This window comes from Psittacula echo (assembly GCF_963264785.1).
Source record: "Psittacula echo genome assembly, chromosome: 1".
Classification (NCBI taxonomy): domain Eukaryota; kingdom Metazoa; phylum Chordata; class Aves; order Psittaciformes; family Psittacidae; genus Psittacula; species Psittacula echo.
The window spans coordinates 46,044,819-46,068,243 of record NC_137735.1 but is presented as its reverse complement, the minus strand read 5'-3'; the positions used below and the strand labels follow the sequence as shown (position 1 = coordinate 46,068,243).

The following is a 23,425-nucleotide window of genomic DNA, read 5'->3' as shown; positions in this document are numbered from 1 at the left end:
CAATTCCATTAATAAAATTAATGACTACTTGATGAAAAATAAAGGAAACCCTAAAAGGAGAAATAATTAAATAATGTGTAAGTAGAACTGCATTTATGACATTGAATTTCAAATATTTTTGTTCAGTTTATTTGTAAATGGAGGGCATTGATTAAACAGGATAAAGACATTGTTTAGAGGGATCTCTTAATCTTAGTCAATTTTACCAGTTGTCTTCCTTCTAGTATCTGAACAGAATTCTCACGAAGCAGAAATTGTTTCTGTTGCCATTGAAGTGATGTAACTTTTTAAAGGTGCTGATTTTTACAGCATCTTATTACAACTTTTCTGTAATATTCAGACCAAATATCTGGCAGTCTAGTCAGTTTAACTGTTAGAACTTCTACTGTGGTCTGTCTTAATTGCAGGAGGTGTGCGTGAAAATGCAGTATTTCATTTTAAGCATTTTCTTTTGGCATGCACTAGAACACCTATAGGTAAGATGCATGCTTGTTATTAAAAGTGAAGTTTAGCATCCTCTGCCTATGGAGAACAGCTTGAAAACTGGCTTGAGAGTGTAGTGATCATAAGACATTTATTATACAGAACTAGGACTCATTCTATCAGCTGTACTTTGAGATATTACTTCCAGAGAATGACAGGTTGTGTAAAAGGAGTGTAATGAGGCAGGTTTCATATGAAATCCATGTTTCCAGGATCATCCTGATGGGATACGGTATCTAATGATTCGATTAAAATGAAATTTGATTTATTCATATGTGATGGTGATGTGAAGGGTAGTAGGTTCTTGTGTGTAGAGAGACAGAGGAAAAGAAATACTTCGTAATTTATAAAGGAATAGCCGGCTAAGATGGGAGAATACAAATTCAAGCTGTCTTTTCAAGTTCCATTTTTAAACTCAGCAAACCCAGTGTTAAACCTCCACCAAAAATAATTCTGTCTTAGGGAAATTAATTTTTACTTCCTCCTTTCTAAAGAAGCTAATTAAAAAGTTTCACAAGGATCACTAAAGACAGAACAGGCTGTAAAACAGAAGATTGATATGAAAAAGACCAATCTTATTTTTTTAAGTATTACTGTGTGTAATTGGACTGGAATTAAATGTGTGTTCCTGGATATCACAATAATAGGTGCTTTAATTACTAAACTTACCTCCTAAAGGTAGGAATATATTCTAAATAATCTTGATCCAGTGATCAGAATTCCCTCTATGACGGTGACACGTAGAAGAGGATCAGAGTGTGCACCTGTTATTTTAATCAGCTACCTAAATCAATGGTTATTCATTTCCTTGAAGTTTAAAACAGATTGGTTGCCCGTATCCTCCAGAATATTTGGACAGATTTTCCTTGAGTTTCTCTTCATCTTTTCCCTATGACTTCAGCTTCTCTCAGTCTTCTTACATTTGAAGTATCTGGTTAGCCTGTGGAAATATGGGAGATTTTTATTTATCACTTCATTATTCTCTTCAAAGGATTGTTTGCCTCAAGTCTCATTTATTCTGTTCTTCTGCTAGTTTATTTTTGAATGCCAGCGGGTATTTTGTAATAGCAAGTACACATCTCCATAGATTTCTTCTCTTTATTTGGTCTGTCCGGAAAATGGAGTGATTGGACATCCCAGTCAGGAGTTTCTCTCCAGAAAATATTTCACTTTAAGGTCATACATTTGTATCTCTAAGATCACATACTTAAGTCTTGGCACTGAAGAAGCTAGTGGTTTGCCAAGAAGACGATCAGTAGAAATACTACAGTGCTGCCATGTGTGTAGTAGCATAGTGTTGAACAATGAATATTTCTATTTTTTATCTGAATATAATGTGGCTGCATTAGTGTTTGTTTTCTCAGTGTATGTATCACTGGAGTTTAAAAGTATATTGCCCAAAGTCCTTCTTGTGAGGTAGTTTTTGATACTGTTTTCTTACTGTCATTGTAATATTTTACTTTGGATCAAAGTGTGATGCAGTCTTTACCTTTTGGAAGACCCTGCTGAGTACACTACTCAAGGCTAATCATTACTCCCCTTTTCCTTTTCCCTAGTTTGTAGTGTTCATGGGCTCATTGCAGTTTTTTGCAAATGTAAATAAAAATCTTGACAGGGAGTTTAGCATTTCTTATGCTACTTAAAAGGGCTGATGCTCTGAGCTACTTTCCTTTTTCACATCACTTGTATCTGACCTAATGGCCTCTTTTTGCTCCAAAGCGATCTACATTTTGAGGTGATTCAGTCAAAGCTGGTATTCCCTGCCAGCTCACAACTTGCAAGCTGGGATTTAAAGGGCTTTGATGGGTTCCTTTCTGAGACTGCCATGCACTACACCGTCATTCACAGTGACTTCATCTTTCCAGGTCCTTTAAGTATTTAATGCCTTGATTTTGTTGTTGTTGTTTTTTTTTTTTTAATTCTTTTAAATGTAGGCAGTATACCAGAAGCACCAAATTCACTGCAAGCCCTGTCTTCCCAGAGGACCATTAGCAAAGATTGCTTTTCTGCTCTGACTGACCTGCCAGTATTTGTATTGAGCGTTTAGTACCTTATGTGAACTTGTGAAAAGGGATCTGATTACAGGTAGATAGACTTACCTGAAATTCTTGCTCCTTTACATCTTAATTCTATTCGCAGTACACGTATGACTTTTTTTCCTCACTGAAACCACTCAACAATGCCTTCATTTATATAAAATGAGACTGAAATGTGCTGTACATAGAAGATAGTTCTCCACTAAAGATTATATAGCTAATTATAGTAATGGTGGTTCACTACTGTAATTACATTTGTAAACAGAATGGATTTTCCAATGATAGATATTCCAAGCCTTTGAACACAAAGGGATGTCTTTAATTTCTTCTGTTGCAAGGGTCACCCCTAGAAGGACTTCTGATAATTTTAATGATTTCTAAAGTGTTAGCCCCACTGTTGGTTTTACTACTGCTTAAAAATCCAAAAAGCATTTTCCTGCTCTTCTAGTCTCATGGTCCCTCTTTCTGATTTGGGTGCCCTACTTAATCTGCTAATGTGACTCATCTAGATGATGCAGGCATTATGACGCAGGCTGGTCTTTTCCTGTATTGCAAAGCAAAGACATTATTTCCTTGTGCTTGGTGTCCTTACAAAATAGTGCAAGTTCTGCAGAGTTATTGATAATTACAAATGCCACTTGCCAAGGAGCTTAACCATTCAAAGGGTAAAGAACTGCAGGGCTGGGCAACTTTAGGTGCTGAAAGTGAAAGTGATTGAGGTCATACCATAATAAAGCAAGACAGAATAGCAGTGTATGTAAGACTTCCAGTTGAAAAAACACCTCTGCGAACAGCAGCTTCTCAGCAGTGGCACAGCATTCTTTGTAGTACAGAAGGGAAGAAGGAACACCTGCAATGGTTAAGCTCCTTGGCATGAGAAGAAAGCAAGGAATGTGAAATTAAGTCCTTTATCTAGATAAATTACACTTTTGCAGTGATGGTTCTGCAGTTGTCCCTCTTGGCTTTGCCTTTACCTCTCACGGATTTTTTTTCCCCCTTGTTTCATCTGCCTTCCTCTTCCTGTTTCCAATTAACAGGTTTCTTTTTTTACAGAAAGTTGTATTAGTTCTGTCACTCTTGTCATAAGCATCCTTACACAGTGGAATGAGATAAGTATGAGGTGCTGAAAAAAAATAAAAAGCATACAAGTTTGTACTGTCAACTGCAAGAGCATTAGGGCACAAGTCTTCTTTGAGATGTGCTATGCTGTATTATTTTAACTTGTAGTCCACTAATTAATATTATGACTCTTTGGCCTTTATTACAGCCTTGGAAATTAAGCAGTATTTCAGCTAATTTTTTTTTTACTAGTAGTCAAGGCTTTATTTCTTCAGGAGTGTTCCAGAATAGGAGTGTCCACTGGAAAGTTACGCTGTTGCAAACAAAAGACTGTCATTCTGATACAATTTATGCCGGCAATAACTCTATAAATACAAGTTCTTAGATTTTTTTTTTCTTTTAAAAATAGCCATTATTTTAAAAGTACTGTAAGGAGGGTTCCCCCCCCCCCCCCCAAATACCTCTCTCTGAAATGTTACTGAGGGCTTAAACAACAAAAAACAACCCTGTAAAAGGTGTTGCTGATCCTGTGCAGTAACTACAGCTTAGTATTCATTGATGATAACTTGTAAATTAAAAAATTTCCCTTTTGCAGTGATTAAAACTCTTGAGATTATCTATGCAGACATACCCCACAAAAATTAAGATGGCTTAGCTAAGGTCATAAAGTTAATGTGCATTTTAAAACCTCCCAACAAGGGTATGCTCTCGTGAACTAAACCCACTTCACTTCTCTATGTTAGTGCCTAAAGAGAGTTTTAATGTACTTTGTCATTTCATGTTATAGCTTTTGTTGCTTAGTTGTTTACTGGATGTGAAACTTCTTCATGATTGGTGAAAGTGTCTAGTAGGAGATGCCAGTGGGTCAAAGACATGGTCTTGCCCTGGAAGGAAAGTGACTTAGATGAAAAGATTTTTGCCGTCTTAGTCATTTTTACTTCCAGGGATTTTTTATAAAACTGGTAGGAAATTTTTTGAATCCAGTCAAAAAGTTGGCCATATGGACAGCATAGAACTCAACAGTCACTGCACTGCTACCATGGTGATAATAGAAAGGACTGAAAAAATTTAAAGAGCGAACAAAGAAGTTGAAAGCAAAAGAAAATTAACCATTATACCACTCTTCCAATAAATCATTCTTTAAATTGTCATTTTAATACAGTTTCACAGCCTGAGTTGGTATCCCCCAAAAAGAACCTGAGACAGAGTAAGGTTTTTAATGGGGTATGTGTGATAAACACAGGGCAAGTTGTATTTTTACATTAAAGATAAATAATGTTTGAGAGATCCTTTGCATAAGGTACTTAGCACATGCTTGCTCAAAATTTTTCATGGTTGTCATTTGAATTTGTCAAGGAAAGCTGCGAATAGTTACATTTAGATGAAAAAGGTAATTTATCTTCTATATTTGTGTGAAGCAGGTTAAACCTTTTGCCGTCAACTTTGCTTAACCTTTTATGTTGTATCACTGCTCCATGTTCTGAACTTTTGTTTTACACTGTTATTGAGCTCTTTTGGCATTGTGTGGAAAACAATACTATTTTTCTCTGAAGGCTCATGTAGTTGGGCTTACTCATGGCAAACAATTAATTTTAGATGAAGTCCCTAACTAGCGTATTTTGCAGCACATTCTACCTTTTTAAACTAGTAACAAAAGCAATGTAAGCTGTTTTGTGGTTTTAAGCACAAAAAATACATTCCTTCTTTAAGGGATGCATTTTTATATTAGCAACTATATAATGAATCACGATTGCAATATTTTAATGTACATCATGTTTACTTAAGTAGTTTAAATAAAAGGTAGTCCCTTTGAAAGTACTTTCAACTTTTCTTTTGAGCATACAAAGCATAATGTATCATGCACGTTGCATGCAGATTTCATAGTCATGGAAACAAACCTAAAGTTTATGATAGAATAGTGTAATTGTCCATAATTGTTCTTGGCACTGTTTTTTTCTTAGAAGATTTTCAAGATACTAGAAGATAGGGACTTCAATCCTCAGGACTCTCTATTAAGCAGAAAAGAAGAGAGTTGTCCCTTATTTCAGACTTCCAGCAGCCTTTGGTTTTCTTCCTTCCCTCCTTTTTCCTTCCCCTTGTTCTTTTTCATGTCAACTTTCAAGATATTGTGTGATTTATATTTTCATTTACTGTCAGTTTACTGAACTATATTTTTTGTCTGTGATTCTTGTAATTTTAAAAACCCACCCGCAACCTATAAATATGCATCTTTTTATGATTTGCTAGTTACATATAAAACCTGCAGGCTGCTATAAAAAATACTTTTATTTGCATTTTTATCACCATTCAAACTAAAAGGGAACAGTTCCTATATTCACTTCTATTGTACTGGATTCAGTTCAACAATATGGGCTAACAGTTGGTGCAAAAAAATGTTCTGCTGAGGGAAGGGATCTGCATATAAATTGATGAAGACATATGTTTAGTGTCTTAAAAGTTCAGAATTTCTCTACCATTCTGGCATTCTGTCTCTGTAGTAAGGGTTGATGAGGTATTTGACTAGCATTTATTTGACAGAAGATAGCAGCAAAATGTACATGATCTCCTTTGTTATTTATCATTGTCCAAATTAATTTATTCTTGCTGTTAGATAAAATATCTCAGTAAAGCTAATGACCAAAGAATGCAACTTTGTTCTGGATTAATTAAAATCAAATATATCAGTGCACAGAATTGTTCTTCCTGATGTTGTAAACTCATGGCTGTATAGAATCATTGGTCTCAGTGTGTTGACTGGAGGACCTCATTTTCAGCGGGATGTACTTGGGTGTCTACAAGGTAGTGAGTTATGTGGGTTCTCAAGCCCTGACAGCCAAGGTCAGGGCTCCATCATGTAGCTCTTTGACCGACACTGGCATGATGGATTGCTCGCAGGATTTCTGTGGTAGGAATGTTTTCTATCCTGTGAAGAATGAGGCTTCACTCTTTTCTGCACTGAGACGTTCTGTATCTAACAATGATACCTTGAATTAATCAAGTGCTATTTGCACAATGGTGAATGAGCTTGGATTATTAAGCTTCTTGTGTTTGATCTGCTTCCTGTTCCAGTAAATAGCACAACTTGCAATGAGAATAAGATTAAGCTGTTACTGTATTTCATATGTTTGCATAATAAAATGGTGGGTTTTGCTAATATTTCCAATGGTAATTTCAGGTACTGAAACAGCAGCTCTGCTCAGGGCAGCTCTGAAATTGGCTTTATCTGTTCTCTGTGTTTACAGAGGATGAACTGAGGCATTTCTAGTTTTCAGGGCAAGGCATTTCACAGTATCTCCAAAAAAGGGTGCTTGATGAAAAGGTGAAAGAGCTGGGGGGGCAGGGGGAGGGAACTCCCAATACTGTTTTATGTAATAGATTCAGCTGGATGATCTACAACATTATAGTGTAGCTTAATACAGAGAGCAACAAAAAAAGTCTTTGTGTTTGAGCCTTTTCTGATTTATGAGCAGTGATACCATAACAAATTTTCAGTGTTTCTCTGAAATATGGAAGCCTTTCTGTTGATTTGTGGTCTTTTAGGAGATAAAGCCTAGAAAGCTCAGAGAACTTCTTGAAACAGATTGTTCCTAACTAGGTGGAAAGCAAGGGAGAAAGACTGCATTAGTGGAGAGGATCTAGTTCACAGGCAGAGCAGTTTGGAAATGCGAACCTTGGAAGAGCCAAGACTGGGGAAACCTGTGAGCTGACTTTCAGGTTTGTGTCACTGACAAGTGAGCCAGAAGAAATGACATTTTGTTTCCACATTGATGACTTTGTTTCAGAGAAAGTAGCAGAACCTATTTGCTGTTAGTCAGACGCTCTAAATACGAGCTTTGAAATGCATCATCCTTCTGTGGTTTATATCACTCTCAATGAGCTTTAGATGAGGTCTCGTTCTCTGAAGGAAAATGTTTTTAAACAGTACTCAGTGTAATGAAGTATTTTGTCATAAACAGGCGTTATGCAGAATTTCTGTTTGTTTCTTGTAGTAAACACTAAGTAAATTTATACAATGGAACTGACACTGAATATGTGATTAGAAGACCTGATTTCAGCTTTGTCACACAGGTCATGAATTCAAGTGAAATAATACACACCTGTGCTTTCGTGGTGGCTTGCCACCTAGGAGGAGCCATATGGTTAAATAAGTGTTATGAAACAAACTAGGTAGCATGCCACAGCTGAGATCTAAGCATGCCCTTCACTGCTTTGCATGCCATATGCTACAAAATGCTGTGTTTTGTTGCATTACATGCTGATCAGGCTGTATTTATAGAATCTATTTTAAAAGTCTGATGCTGCATGCATCAGAATGCTGTATATGCAAAAACTGATTGCTCCAGACAAACAGTATGAGATTACCCTGAAAAAGTTGCTGCAATATAGGTAGCATTTCAGTTAACTAGAGTAAGTGTGGCTTAGAGAGATAAATAATACTTTTAGTAATCATCATTTGGAATAATCTCAATGTTGTTTCCTGATCTAGCTATGGAAAAATACCAAAACAAGGAAGCATACAACCCCCCCAACTGTATTCTCCAAAATTTGAAATATCTTCCAAATTTGAGGTAGAGGAAACACTAGAAAACATATTCTTCCCTTCAGAATTAGGATAGAGCAAAAAGACTTGGCTGTTTAACTTGAACTTCAGCAGTTGATCAAGCTGTTATTTTTTAGCTATGATATTTGTGGTCTTCATCAATAAAAGAATAATGTCTGTGTCATTCAAAACTTTATCATTCTGATTTGTCTATGAGGAGGGAAGAAATATTTCAGTCTACAAATAGAACCAGTTTGATTTGCCAGAAGTAACAGGATGTTGTTAGAGCTGAGGCACAGTAATTTTTTTAAACTATAGGAGCTCAGTTGTGTTTTATAGCTCTGAAGTCTAATTATTCAAGGCTGGACTTCTTCCTCTGCAGTGCACAGCAACCACTCCAGCTGGCTTGTGCTAGAAATTTTAAATAGTGACTTGTAAGTATGACAGATCAGTCTACAGGATCTGCAGCATGATTTACTGTATTGTGCCAGTGCCTGGCGTTCACTTCATGAAACAGACACCCAAATCATGACACTTGTTTGAAAGTTGTGAGTTTTTTTAATAACATGAGAGAAGAGGTCACTCACTCATTTCTTTGGGAGTGATGCATTTAGGATTATTGCAGTCAATTAGGACTTCAAGCAGAATGCCAAACCAGACGTTAATGGTAGGTCTATGCAAGATGTCAGTATAGGTAAATGGATATTTTTTTTATGTACAGTGCAGGTGGCTTTGTCATTTGGTTTTAGGTGGGTTTTTTTGGTTGGTTTATTTGTTTCATTTTGTTTTGTGTTTTGGGTTTTTTGTTTGTTTGTTTGTTTCTTTCTTTTTAAATGGCAGTAATCTATTTCCAGGAGGCTTATTTCTCATCGCCTGCTTTAAGTTGATGCATCTCCGTGAACCTGCATTTCTTTAGAAGGACTAAGTACTTTTTTTCTGATATTTGATACACAAGAGAAGTGGATTTTCATTTCTTTGCTGTAAATGTGCCTGAGAGAGATCATTGTTTTGACTAAATCTGTGCCTAGAAGCTCCTAATAAACAGAGTCAATTTCAGGTGACTATTCACAAGGGGAATTGCAAAGCTTTATTTGCTTTAGTAAAGCAAATTTACTACTAGTATTTACTAAATAGTGTTAGTAAATATTTTACTGATTGTTTACCTCAATTAAATGATGATAAAGTTTTAAAGTATAAAAACAAATCCTTATGGTGAAAAAGCTGATTTTCCAAAAGTGAGTTAACTGCTTTTACATGCAGTGCGGACAGTACCCTGACATTGAGATCTACTTTGTTCAGCTAAAGGGTGAGGTATGGTTTGAAATTTAAGGCCATGCAATGTCTGGGTTTTCTTTTTTTTTTTATTGTTATTTGTTTGTTTGTTTAGGGTGGCATTTGGGGGGGTGTGTGTGTGTTTGTTTGTGGTTTTATTTGTGATGACTTGGGCTCACCACAGGAGCAGCAGTTAGGGTGGGTGAGTGGCGTGTTTTATAAAGCCCAATCTGTTAATCCTATGTCTGCAAAACTTTTGTACAGCAAGAGTGCATACATGAGATTATTCTTGATGATCTTAAAGGTCTTTTCCAACCTACTTGATTCTGTGACTCTATGATAATATAACAGGAGGTTTGCTGTAGAGAACTTCAAGGCCTGGAAACTGACCAACAGACGCTATGACAATGCTGAATGGGAACATGTTTTCGCGGTGGTTTTACATGTTGGACAGGTTTCCTGTATAAATGATTTTATTTTTAGTGTGGTGTAGCATGTGTGCATGTCTATACATAGCATGCAGTATAATGTAGGTGCTGAAATTAACCTCTAAATTTTGCCTGTATTACCTGAGCTAAACAGTGTAAAATGTCACCTAAGCTAATTAGCCCTGCTCCTGTGAGATATGCACACAGAAGGAAATAACCTGGAACTGTAATTTCATTCACAGTGAAGCATATCTTTTAATATTTTCCATTTTGAAGGGTGAATTGTTGCTTTGCTGAAGTAACTGGTAATGATGTGCTTCGTCACATCTTTGTAAGTTTCAGTTAACAGAAATGTATTCCACCAGTACTAAACTGAATTTTCCTAAACAGGAGGTAAAATATTAGAAATTTTTAATGCATTTTGAAATGCATCAAGCTGTTAAAGATTAAAGGAGCTAATGAAGGAGACAAGTAATATCAGTTTTCTTCCTGTGCTTGCAATGAGGACTCATTTTACTTTATCATTCTAAAGCTCTCCATGCTGTTTTATTTTTTGAATAACTTCTCTTAATTAAAAGAAGTCATGTAATCAGGACAATAAGCTGTTCACTAGGGTGTCCTAATTAAGAGGCTTTTACTGCTTTTCTGATTTGTATTGCTACTAATGTTTATTGCATGGTATTTGAATACTTTGCAAATAAAAAATGTTTCTGATATTTCTTCAGTTATTGAAAAAATAGGGCATGCATGTAGGAAGGTGTGTGATGTATTGGACCATTTTTAAGTACATCTAAAGCCTGGCAGTTAGGATAACAGCTCAATATCCCAATGAGTGTCATAAATCAGCAAGACTTTACAGGAAATTGGACTATGTCTGGAAGTGCAGCCTGAAGAGCCATCAAAAAAATCACATATAAGTATAAGCCACCCCTTCTGTGGGTCAGTGGTTTAGGTTGGGGCAATGCTGGGTGGAGGTTAATACAGGTGGAAGAGGCCCATCATTTTTTCTACAAGGGGTAGAAGCTGTTAGACCCAAGACAGTAAAGGAAATTGAGGTCTCTTGTCTTGCTTATTGTTACATTGAATCATTAGTTTGTGTGAGCTATTCCTCTCTGCAGAGATATGTTTATGACAAAATTTTGGTTAGAGAACATATTTTAATATCAGGTTCAGCCATCTGGAGGGACTGAGACCTTAAGGTACATATGGCAGGTCATTGCAGAACAGTGGCATGCTATAGTGCTAGCTGTGCTGAAGTAACAAGGGGTAGCCTGGACTCTGTTGGGTGAATGAAGTAGACTCCCGGTTGCATCATTTCAGAGAGATATGTAAGCAATAAATGTCTAGGACTAAGCATCTGACTTTCTCAGAATAATGTGTATGGCAGGTCACAAATGACCGATTGGAAAATAACAGTTTGTTCATTTTGAAAAGTAGTATGAAGTCTTCTGAGAGTAACAGATCACTTGCATATTTTCTGCTATACCTTTTGTGCCTCAGGATAATCCTCCTTATTCCTTACACTAGTTTCCTTGAGATTTATTCCAAATTTACTTTTTTTTTAGTATTTTTACGAGTCAGCCTCAGAGTCTTTTCTCACAGCTATCCTTATCCTAACAGAGAAACCCAGTGCTGAAACAGTGTTTCCTTTTAGATGGTGTAAGGTGTTCTCAGGCAATGTCGCACAATCTGTTCAGGAGTGATTGTTGGCCCTTCCAGCTCACAAAAAGAAAAGAAGTTTCATAAATTGGATTCTAATCTGACGACATTTAAAAAAAACCAAAGTAGTTGTACCTGCCAAGTTAAGTTTATCTCTTTCCAAATCCTCTTGCAAGTTTTGAAATACACAGTTTTTGCATGATGACATTTTCTTGGGAACTGAAAGATGATCAGTTTAATAAAATGTGGAAAAGGGATGCTTTCAGCAATGCTGATTAAGGGGAAGAGGAGATGATGAACATTCTGTTGTATACAACATCTCGGCTTCGAAAAGTTTGTGAAAACGGTCATGCTAAAAATGGAGAACCACGTTTTTAGTTGCAATAAATTATATCTGCACTGTTAAATTCAGTGGAATGATGCTGATTGCACAAATTAAGAACCTTGCCCTGAAAGCTTCTCTGACTTGCCACATGGCTTTGCAAAGCCAATAGTCTCTTCTTAGATTTAATTACCTGCTTCTTACATTGAGGAGGTAATATTTTGTTGGACACTCACAATTTAGTGTTACTGCAAGGCTGTAATTGTTGGGGAAGGTACAGAGGCAGACAGGCAGGTTTTCAGGATGAGTTTTTAGATTTGAAGGAAACAAGTGAGCTAAATTTTATGTAATTAAATGGAAATAGCATAGTTTTCATTTAGGGTAGTGAGAGGAGAGAAAAAAAGGGAGGTAGGGGAGAGAAGCTTCTTGAAGAAGATTTTGGAGACAAAAGGTTTTTGGGCACAAGATGAAGTTTTATTTCTGTTATTTAACAGAGTTGCCAGGTCACCACAGCATTGTATCTCCTTCAGTTGGCAATAATAGGGATTTAGGCAAATACACTAGGATCCTAACAGTTCTGGGAAGAGCCACATAAGAATTATATGGAATATAAGCTTTTTTATTGTTATTTATTTTTCCTCCAGAATTGCATTGCATTTTAATTGCAAGAATCTCACTTTATTCATAAAAGCATAATTGTTTTGATATGATGCTTCGGGTGGTGTTTGCAGTGATTTCTTTTGCATCATGATAATTGTAGCAATGAAGAAGATTTTCAGATGCTTACAGTAACAGCCAAACAATATGTAATTGAATGCAACTGTGGTTGAAACACTTTTTTTTTCTGACCTGTTGTTTCAACCTGAACATGATGTTTATTTACCACCTTCATTATTGCAGCATTAGCATATACAGAAGCTGTGCCATATCATCATGTACTTCCTTAACAGATGGTCCCTAAATTTTTTAAGACTTTTTTGAACTTGCTTAAAATATCTGATATTTTAAGCATAAAGTCTTTCCTCAGTGTGAAGTGTGATTGACTGGTTGAAACAGATTAATCTGCCTCTCTTCTGGTATTTGAGCTCGTTTAGTACTGCAACAACTCAGGTTTGGCTCTAATTTTGAACAAGGATCAAAACCACTTTTGCTAATAACATGGTGTGGATCGTTCCATTTGGTCACATAATCTCTGAACAAACATTTCAGGTTGTAGCAATAACTGAAGTCTGCGTTTCTGCCAGAAAAGGTGGAAAATATTCTTTGTACCTGCTCCACCATAATTGTCCTCTAAAGACATTCCAGTCTCAGGATTTAAACTTTTCTTTCTTCCCTTGTGAGGATTTCTTTAGTTGTAGCTGTGCAAAACTGAGGCCCCCTTTTTGTTACAGAGTTTTTTGTTAACTGCTTGGCTGTTGCTCTGTTGTGTTTTATGCTTTAATGCTGAATGTCCAGGTGAAGAACTCGTCACAGAAGTATTAATGAGGTCTGCTTCACTCTGTGTGTGTGAGCTCAATACTCGATGCTTGTCTTTCCCAGTGAGGTCTGTTTTTTTTCACCATGAGATAGGTACATATATATGCACAGTCATCAAATTGGAAAATAAAGTCTAGATCAGTATTGAATGGCTGTAATTCCAGGCATGTAGATTTTCTTAAATGCTCAAAATAAGATAAACACACACACACCCATTTTTGGCACTGGAATTGAAAACTGCATAAAGAGACAAAAAGGAAGGATTTGTGTCATTCATGGTTTTGTTATCCAGAAGTACAGCATATTTTTAGTTCTGATTGACATTGATGTTTTAATTGGCATTGATTTGCCTCTCGGCTTTAGTGAGGGATATCTTGGGATTTTAAAATGCTAGCCTTTATTTGGTTTCTGTGTCCTTGTTTTATTGAATCTTAGCATGAAGCTGTGGTCCAGTGCCTCATCTTTCACTTATTATGTTTTTCTTTGAGCCTTGGGGAACTGTTTCGGTTTTTTTCCCCCCAATTTTAGTTAGCCTACCATCATCCTAGAAAAATTATCTATAGTATCTATACTGCAAGTTGTGCTGTTTAAAGACATACTCCTTCATGGTTCTCAGTGAGTTTGGATGGACTTGCATGATCCCCTATGCGTTATTCAGTCTTCCTGAACAGAAGTTTACTCCTCACATCTATGAGCTAATAGCATAATCTGAATGGATAAAACAGACCACGCAGAATATATATAACATTACTTCAAAAAATGCTTTAGCCTGTAAAAAAAAAAAAAAAAAAAAAGTGATACAGGGTTCTTCTGCTAGGCTGCAATTTTCTTAATGGCTTTGGAAGCAATCCACATTGGTTTTTATTTTTATAATGATTTTCTGATCCAATTTCAATCATACGTGAATTCTGTGGCAGCTGTGGTTCATGCTTAATTTTTGCTACTTTTGTTCTGTCTGTTTTGTGGTTCTTTTCTATTGTCTGCTTGTTCTTAATGTTGCCTTTCAGAAGCTGAAATTGCCAACTGGGCATTTGGTTTCTGTGTCTTGTTCCTAGCTACTTCCGACTCATCTGTCAACCTTTCAGACCACTGAGCATTTCCTTTGTGTTTTGGTCCCCTTTTGCAGAGGCAGTGCTTGACTCTTTCTTTACACTTGTGCTGTATTTTCTTTCTCTTAGAAGGAAAAGAATTATTATTCTATTTGGTGTGATTAAATTATATGCACTGAAGACTTATTTTCTTGTTCTAATTATTAAAGCAGTTTTGTTAGCACTCCAGTAAGCCAAGTTAGTATAATAAAATAACACAGCCACATAATTACTACACAGCATTTAAAATCTGAGCACTGAATGGCAAATACTCTCAGTCGTTTTAAATTTTCATCTTTGGACAGAAACCAAGTACCAAAATTCTCATATAAATCGCAAAATAGAAATACTTGGAAAAAATAGAAGAGTCATAACACTTTTGGGGAACTGACCTATATGCAAGTACTATTGGATGTTTGTTTCAGTAAGTTTAATGACCATATCACTAATTTTCTTTTTCCAATTTAATTGTCCCTGATTGTAAACAATGACTAGGTTGATTACTCTCACTTTAGAAAAGAAGTCTTGGCTTAGAAAGACTTGATTGGAAATAGCTTCTAAGCATCAGCATGACATCCTTGTCTCTAAATTGGAGAGGCATGGGTTTGGCAGATGTACCGCTCAGTGGCTAATGAGTTGGCTGGATGGTCGCAATTAAAGAGTTGCGATCAATGGCTCAATGTCCAAGCGGAGACCAGTGATGAGTGGTGTCCCCCACGGGTCAGTACTGGGACCAGCGTTGTTTAACATTTTGTTTGTGACATGGACAGTGGGACTGAGTGCACCCTCAGCAAGTTTGCTGAGGACATCAGGCTGTGTGGTGTGGTGGCCACACTGAAAGGAAGGGATGCCATTCAAGGGGACATTGCCAGGCTTGAGGGGTAGGCCCATGAGAACCTCATGAAGTTCAACAAGGCCAAGTGCAAGATCCTGCACCTGGGTCGGGCCAATCCCAACCACAACTACAGTCTGGGCAGGGACTGGATTGAGAGCAGCCCTGAGGAGAAGGACTTGGGGGTGTTGGTTGACGAGAAGCTCAACATGAGCCATCAGTGTGCACTTGAGCCCAGAAAGCCAAACATATCCTTGGCTACATCAAAAAAAGTGTGTCCAGCAGTTTGAAGGAGGTGATTCTCCCCTTCTACTCTGCTTTTGTGAGACCCCACCTGGAGTACTGTGTTCAGCTCTGGAGCCCCCAACACAAGAAGGACATGAACCTGATCAAGCAAGTCCCGAGAAGGACCATGAAGATCATCATTATTATTATAAAAAGGAGGTCTAAGAAGAAATAGATGTAGTTTAACAATGGAAGAGTTAATAATTGAGCAAGTAATTTTTGGGCCTCCTTTGACAAGGTACCTATTTGTCATTGTAGGCTTAATATTACTGTTGAAAAATCTGGGCCGTAGCTTCTGGAAGAAAAGACTAGGGCATGTTTTCTAGGACATGTCTTCTAGGACATGACTAGGACAGAACATTTCAGTGTTCTGGAAAACAAAGGCAAACTAGGTTTGTGCCTGGCTGCTTTATGAGAAGTCAAATACAGTTCTTACCTATAACAAAACCCTCTAGGAATTGTTGTGTGTTAGGTACCTTTGTTTGTCCTTTTCCTTGGAATTCCCGGTTACTTGTTGTTCTAGGCAAGCCTTTCTAGAAAAGTGATCACAGAATGAGCTTACTGTATTCTTGCCCTCTTGTTGCTAAGTAGGCCATTGACTATTACTGGAAAGGACACCATAAATCCAAAGGGAACCAATTCGTACAGGAGAACTCGAAAGAAATGAATTGTGGCAGTCGCTTCTAATGTCTTTAATAAAATAGATCTTTCATGTTTCAATGGCTTATGAATCCTAATCATCGCAATTTTTTTAAATCTAATAACTGTGAATAGCTTGCGATTCACCATTATAAAACTCATGTCTCCCAGCAATAACAACATGACTGTAGATTTAGTCTAAGGTGGGAATGCCTCCAAAAACAATTACACTTTCTGCATTATCCACTGGATCATCATTATATATTTGGAAATACCATCCGTTTTTTCCCCTTCTTTTCCTGAGAGACTAAATGCCCCAGAACAATTGAAAGCATTTGTCTTGAGACAAAATCATTACTTATTTTTAGCAAGCTTTTATTACACAGCAGAGGTGCCCTCCCATTTACCTTTAGAGGAATTTTGCACACAAAAGCACTGATGTTTATCAGCGTGCAACTGTGACACTGACTAATGTTGATGAATATTTATTTTTACGTGGATTAAAATTGGTTTTACCTGATTTTCTGGCTGACCCACACAGCTTGATGCTTGCTAACATTTATCTTGCATCCAGAGAGCCCTGATTGAGTTAAATAAGAATTTGTGGGGCAGGTTTCATAATAATTTTTAAAATATAAAGTGTTTTTGCTTATATTATTTGTTGGGATTGCGTACACACATGTGTAGAAGTCAGCTTTTAAGTTGCAGCCTCTCTAAGTAGCTAGAACAACAGTGACTTGACTTACCCAGCTAGAGGTGGTGCTTTTTACTTGTCTCTTGCTTTGTGGGGAGAGGAGATCAAAATTCGATATTTACTGACCTTCCCCAGAAGAAGACACATGCATATAAGGACTGATAATTTACCAGGTGTAACGATTATTAAATGGAGAGGCATTTGCTATGTTAATCCAAAAGAACTGTGTTTGATCGATAGGCAGTCTGTAACTAGTGAAGAGAGGTGGTGAGCCTCAGGAAGGAGGTTCAGTTTGAAAGAACAGCAGCTGTCTTCAGAGAGTGGACTGGATGCATGTTTATATCACTAAAAGTGCACAGAACTCCTTCACCTGTTCAAGCACAGGCCAGGGGTATTAACAGGTCTGTCTTGTGGGTGGAAGGGGTAATAACACCTTTAGCCCTGTCATGGGTTGACCCCGGCCAGCAGTCAAGTATTTGCACAGCTGATCACTCACTCTCTCCTGCCCCCAGCTGACATGGGAGAGGACAGGAAGAGCACAAGTGAGAAAACTTGTAGGTCAAGCTCAAGACGGTGTAATAAGTGAAGGAAAGAGAAAAAACAAGTGATGCAAAGGCCGTCGCTCACCCTTTTCCAAAAGCAGATCAAGGCCAAGCCAGTCTCCAAGTAACAGTCACCTTGTAGGTCAGAGCCCTCTACCCTCTTCATCCTCTACCACAGTTTTATGGCTGATCATGATGTTACGTGGCATGGAATATCCCTTTGGCCAGTTTGGGTCAGCTGGTCACCCTGTGTCCCCTCCTGACTTCGTGCTTGTCTCCAGCCTAGTCACTTGGATGTGCAGAGGGAAAAAGAGAAAGCCTTGATGGTGTGTAAGTACTTCTCAACAATAGCTAAAACACTGGTGTGTTAGCAATGCTACAGATCCAAGACACAGCACCGTATGGGCTGCTGTGTGGGAAGTGAATGCTATTCCAGGGAGACCCAGTATATGCACACCTTTAAAGAATTGCAGTGCATGTTTAAAGCCTAGTACATGGAATCTGAACTCTTTTTATTTGTCCTCATAAATAAGTGTGATGATTTTTTGTGTATTTTTTTCTTTTTCCGAGTGTAGTGTTGTTTTTTTAAATGGAAGTTGAGATCCATTTAGTTACTTGAGCTCAGGAGTTGAGGGCAGAGCCTTAACTAAAAATTCCCAACAGCATGAGCAGATTCAGCTTCATTACCCCAAAGATACTGAGCTGCAGCCTGGCAGGGCCAGATCTTTACAGTATCAGGAATGGGAGGAAAGGATGGGGGAGGAACAGAGACAGACTGGAGTACAGTGCTCCAAAGACTCAGGCTTTTCTCTGCTAAGGGTGGCATTGGTGCTTCTGGGGAGGCACCACCTGGGGTTTTCAAATCTTCTGGTGCAGGCAGCTTGCCCTGGTTGTTGGCTGTTGTAGGCAGTGTTATTTCATCTATGCCTATAATCACTGACTGGTGATGGAAGAAAAGCAGTAAGTGTGACAGGAGATGCGATAGCATCCTAGGTGTTGGCAATACTGGCACAGACCTTGTTTATTTGTCAGTGCTCCTGGGATGACACTGTTGTTGTCTGCCACCTTATATGCAGCATTAAAATGATTTAATACTGAAGATCACAGTAGTGTGCCAGTAACTGTCTTCTGCAGAATTCTCACCCAGGGATCCAAATGTAAACTGGTGCTTTATTTTAATACGCTTTTTTGAAGGTGGATTATGAGACACTAACACCTTTATTGCAGCAAGTTCAGAAAGTATTTAGCCTTTGCTTTAGGTGGGAAAAAGTTGTTCATGAGTGGTGGGGAGGTGGTGGGTTGGTTTTGTCTCAGTAAGAACATAGTCATTAGGAACAGAACAAGGAGTTCCAAGCTCTTCATAAATTCACAGCCTCTTTCAGAAACCTTTGTTCAACCTGAGCAGTGTTATACCCTTAATACACTTGGGATAAATACCGCAACTTTACATAACTGCAGCCGAGTGCACAGCACAGTGCAAGGCAGGATCTGAGAGAGCCATCAGGAGCCTGCAGCTTGTGCCACAGGGGCAGACGGGACCTGGTGGGACCAGAAGTGAAGGCAGCCAAGCTCTTTCCATAAAAGAAGCCCATATGGATCACTATCAAACCAGGCATGGTGTTGTCAATAAGGGCATGGTGTGGCAGTTTGGGTTGCAGTTTGCACAGAAGGGTGGGCAGGAAGGGCACTGAAACCATGCCAGCTTGACCAGGGAGCAGTGGTGTGCACCTGGCAGAAAGCCGTGACCTCTCTGAGCTCTGCACCCACCACGATGGACACGACTGCTCAGACAGAGCTCCGGTGGGAATACGCTTCTGCCCTGGTGTCCTGCTGTGGGGTGCCCCCTGCTCTTGTGCCAGTGTCAGAGGACAGCAATGAGTGCTCCTGTGGAATGTGTGCCCAGGTAGAGGAACTCCTTTGCTTGGTGACAGAGCTCCAGGAGGTAGTGAGTAGGGTGAGGAGTAACTGGGAATGTGAGAGAGAGAGGAACAGGCCCAACAGGCAAACATCACTTGTGGGTGATCTGATGCCTGGAGGCTGTCTTGGGCACGGTGATCATGAAATGATAGTTTTCTGTTCTTGGAGAAATAAGAGCAGGGATCAACAGAACTGTTCTCTTAGACTTGCAGAGGGCAGATTTTGGCCTTTTAGGAGCCTGGTTGACGAAGTCCCTTGGGAGGCAGTCCTGAAGGGCAAAGGAGTCCAGGAAAGCTGGACATTCTGCAAGAAGGAAAACTTAAGGGCACAGGGAGCACATCATCGCCATCTGCCAAAAGATGAGCCAGTGGGGAGACGACTGGCCTGGCCGAACAGAGAGCTTTGGCTGGAACTCAGGAAAGAAAAGAGAGTTTATGACCTTTGGAAGAAGGGGCAGGCCACTCAGGAAGACTACAAGGATGTCACCAGGTTATGCAGGGAGAAAATTAGCAACTGGAACTTAATCTGGCTACTGCCATAAAAGACAATAAAAATGATTCTATAAATATATTAGCAACAAAAGGAGGGCTAGGGGGAAACAGTGACAAAGGATGAGGGACAGGCTGAAGTACTTAATGTCTTCTTTGCTTCAGTCTTTAATAATAAGACTGGTTGTTTTCAGGCTATCAAGCAGAATGAAGCCCTCATAATCAAAGGGGATTGTGTGTGTTCAACTTAGACACACACACAAGGCTGTGGGGCCAGCTGGGATCCCTCCAGGTGTTCTGAGGGGTCTGTGGAAGTATTCACCTAGGCACTTTCCATCATTTGTCAGCAGTCCTAGCTGACCAAGGAGGTCCCAGTTGGCTGGAGGTTAGTGTATGGGATGCCCATCTACAAGAATGGCCAGAAGGAGGATCCGAGGAATATAGCCCTGTCAGCCTGACCTTGGTGCTGGGGAAGGTTATGGAACAGATCATCTTGAATGCTATCATAAGGCATGGACAGGACAAGCAGGTGATCAAACTCAGTCAGCATGGGCTTATGAAAGGCACGAACTGCTTGACTAACCCGATGTCCTTTGACAAGGTGACCTGCTTAGTGGGTGAGGGAAAGACTGTGGGTGTTGTCTACCTAGACTTTAGTAAAGCCTTTGACAGCGTTTCCCACAGCATTCTACTGGACAAACCGGCTGCTCATGGCTTGGATGGGTGTACTGTTCACTGGATAAAAATCTGGCTGAGTGATGGTGGATGGAGTTAAATCCAGCTGGTGGCTGGTCACAAGTGGTGTTCCCCAGGGCTCAGTACTGGGGCCAGTTCTGTTGAATGTCTTTATCAGTGACTGGGACAGGGGATCGAGTGCATCCCCAGTAAGTTTGCAGATGACACCAAGTTGAGCAGGAGTGCTGATCTGCTTGAGGGAAGGAAGGTTCTACAAGGGGATTTGGACAGGCTGGTTTGATCGGTAAAGGCCAGCTGTAGGAGGTTCAGCAAGGCTCAGCGCTGTGTCCTGTACCTGGGTCACAACAACCCCATGCGGTGCTGCAGGATGGGGGAAGAGTGGCTGGAAATCTGCCTGGTGTAACAGGATTTGGGGGTGTTGTTCAACAGCAGCTGAACATGAGCCAGATTGTGCCCAGGCAGGCAGGAAGGCCAGTGACATCGTGGCCTGTATCAGCAACAGTGTGGCCAGCAGGACCAGGGCAGTGGTCATCCCCCTGCACTGGGCACCAGTGAGGCTGCACCTCGAATCCTGTATTCAGTTCTGGGCCCCTCACTACAAGAGAGACATTGAGGTGCTGGAATGGGTCCAGAAGAGGGCAATAAAGCTGGTGAGGGGTCTGGAGCACAAGTCTGATGAGGAATGGCTGAGGGAACTGGGGTTGTTTAGAGAAAACAGGCTGAGGGGAGAACTTACCACTCTCTGCAACTATCTGGAAGGAGGTTATAGTGGGGTGGGTGTCAGTTTCTTTTTCCCAAGTAACAGGACAAGAGGAAACAACCTCAAGCTGTGCCAAGGGAGGTGTAGATTGGATATTAGGAAACATTTCTCCACTCGAAGGGTTGTCAAGCACTGGAACAGGCAGCCCTGGGAAGTGGTTGAGTCACTGTCCCTGGAGGCATTTAAAAGACTGTAAATGTGGCACTTGGGGACATGGTTTAGTGGTGGACTTGGCAGTGCTGGGCTAATGGTTGAACTTGTTGATCTTAAAGGTCTTTTCCAACCTAAATGATTCTATGATTCTGTATTGATTTGCAGTTAGAACAGAAGAGGTCTGACCATCGTGTACCCTAGCTCTGGAAAACCTGCATCACCTTTTGCGAAAGGCTATTGCTCATCAAGTTTTCTAATCATTTGTCTGAGGTGAAATTTTGACCTACTTAATGTTAATTGGTGATAACTGCAGAAACTGGCAGATTCAGAATTTCACCAATACTGTTTAGATGCTTTGAGTATAGAAATAATTAAGGTATGGGAGATGACTGGTAGCAAAGATAGGCAAAGCCATGAGAAGAGAATAGCAATGAATAATAAGCATAAGGTGGTGATTTTTTTTTTTAAGGTAACTATAAAAGAAAATATTGTATTAATATTAATTCGGATCTGAGACATGTTAAAATAAATGAACTTATTTTTGCTTTTAAGTGAATTGTATTGAAGGATCAATGCACTAAATGTCAGGGCAAAATTAGCTTCAATTACACTGTGATTTCTATCTATAAGCAGGTCAGGTGTAGCAGGGATTGCAATGAGGCTGACTAGATTTATTTTCTAGAAGGATGTCTCTCGTTCAAGGTGACTGTGAAAACCAAAGAGCATATGGGTTACCAATGAGAATTACTCAGAGGTGAGCATTTCCTTAAGGTACGCTGGTTTTAGAACTTAGGCACTAGCATGGCCTGCAGTGTCAAAGCAGAGAACTAGCTCTTTTACACAGGCGGCAGTGGTCTGTAGTATTCATCGGTTGGCTTGAATTGTCTCCAGTGATAGAAAGTGAATAATCAGCATGTTATTTACACCTTTGAGGTTATTCTTTCTGCAGCATGACCGCAAGTGTCATCTAGAAGGACCAGCTTTTGCTGAGTCCTACAAAGCAGGAATTAAAATAATGCTTTTAAACAGAAGGGGTTTAAATCAAATCAACTCCTTACTTTTCTGCTGTCAATGGATTTGCTTCTAGTTTTGGCTTTATATTTCCCCAAATGGAAAGTTATTTAAGGCATTTTGCAAAAAGCTCAGTGAATCTCAACCTCAGAGCCAATTTATTTTTAGCATGACAAAAAAATTTTCTATTTCCATAATACTGTGTGTGGTCGTAATGACTCATTTTAAAAATTACAGCTGTGATTGATGTTTGCATCACTTGTCTTTACAATATAAATTGAATTTAAGAATAACTTGGTGAGTTTTATTTCTGAATTAATTGTCTAGGAATGTGAACCACATCTCTGTTTTATTTTTTCTTGGCTGTTTTGTTTCTAGTGGAAACTTTTAATAATACTAAAAAATAATAATCTTCATAGATTATTACTGTTTTCTCCTGGTATTTATGTGATCAGACATTTTCATTATTTGTCATAAATATATGCGATAGAGTTTTCAATAATCTCAAAAAAATTCTCTCACCTAACTGTTTTTCTTTCTCCCTCCTAGTCTGCTCCCAGTTTTCAAGAGGAGTCTTTGCTATTTTTGGATTCTACGACAAGAAGTCTGTAAATACCATAACATCATTCTGTGGGACTCTTCATGTCTCCTTCATAACTCCCAGCTTCCCAACAGATGGAACACATCCCTTTGTCATTCAGATGAGACCTGACCTCAAGGGAGCTCTTCTTAGTTTGATCGAATACTATCAATGGACCAAGTTTGCGTATTTGTATGACAGCGACAGGGGTAAGATGGGGTGTTTTTTATCTGTGTGCTGTTTGCTAGATGTGTATCACTGAAATGCTGAATCAGTATTAAAAAAGTAAATAAGTAAAGGAATATTTACTTGAAGCACGTGTAAATGTAAACTTAAATTTAGAAATGAGGTTTTGGGACAGAAACAAAATTGTTTAAATGAGAATGACATTACAGTATGTATGGATAGAATTGCAAATGTACTGATAAGTGATTTGAGGTTAATCACATGTTGTAAAACAGGTCT

The 23,425-nt window shown here is 39.0% G+C and overlaps 1 protein-coding gene across 2 annotated transcripts in view; it reads left to right on the top strand.

The window, feature by feature from the left end:
- GRIA2 (glutamate ionotropic receptor AMPA type subunit 2) overlaps nt 1-23,425 on the top strand; it is a gene marked incomplete at both ends in the record, with an annotated part of 87,975 nt that overhangs the window by 18,155 nt on the left and 46,395 nt on the right. For both annotated transcript variants that reach the window (XM_080614307.1, XM_080614306.1), the window contains one exon: nt 22,930-23,169. In XM_080614307.1, coding sequence (XP_080470433.1) covers nt 22,930-23,169 — 240 coding nt within the window. The remainder of the gene's footprint in view (nt 1-22,929; nt 23,170-23,425) is intronic.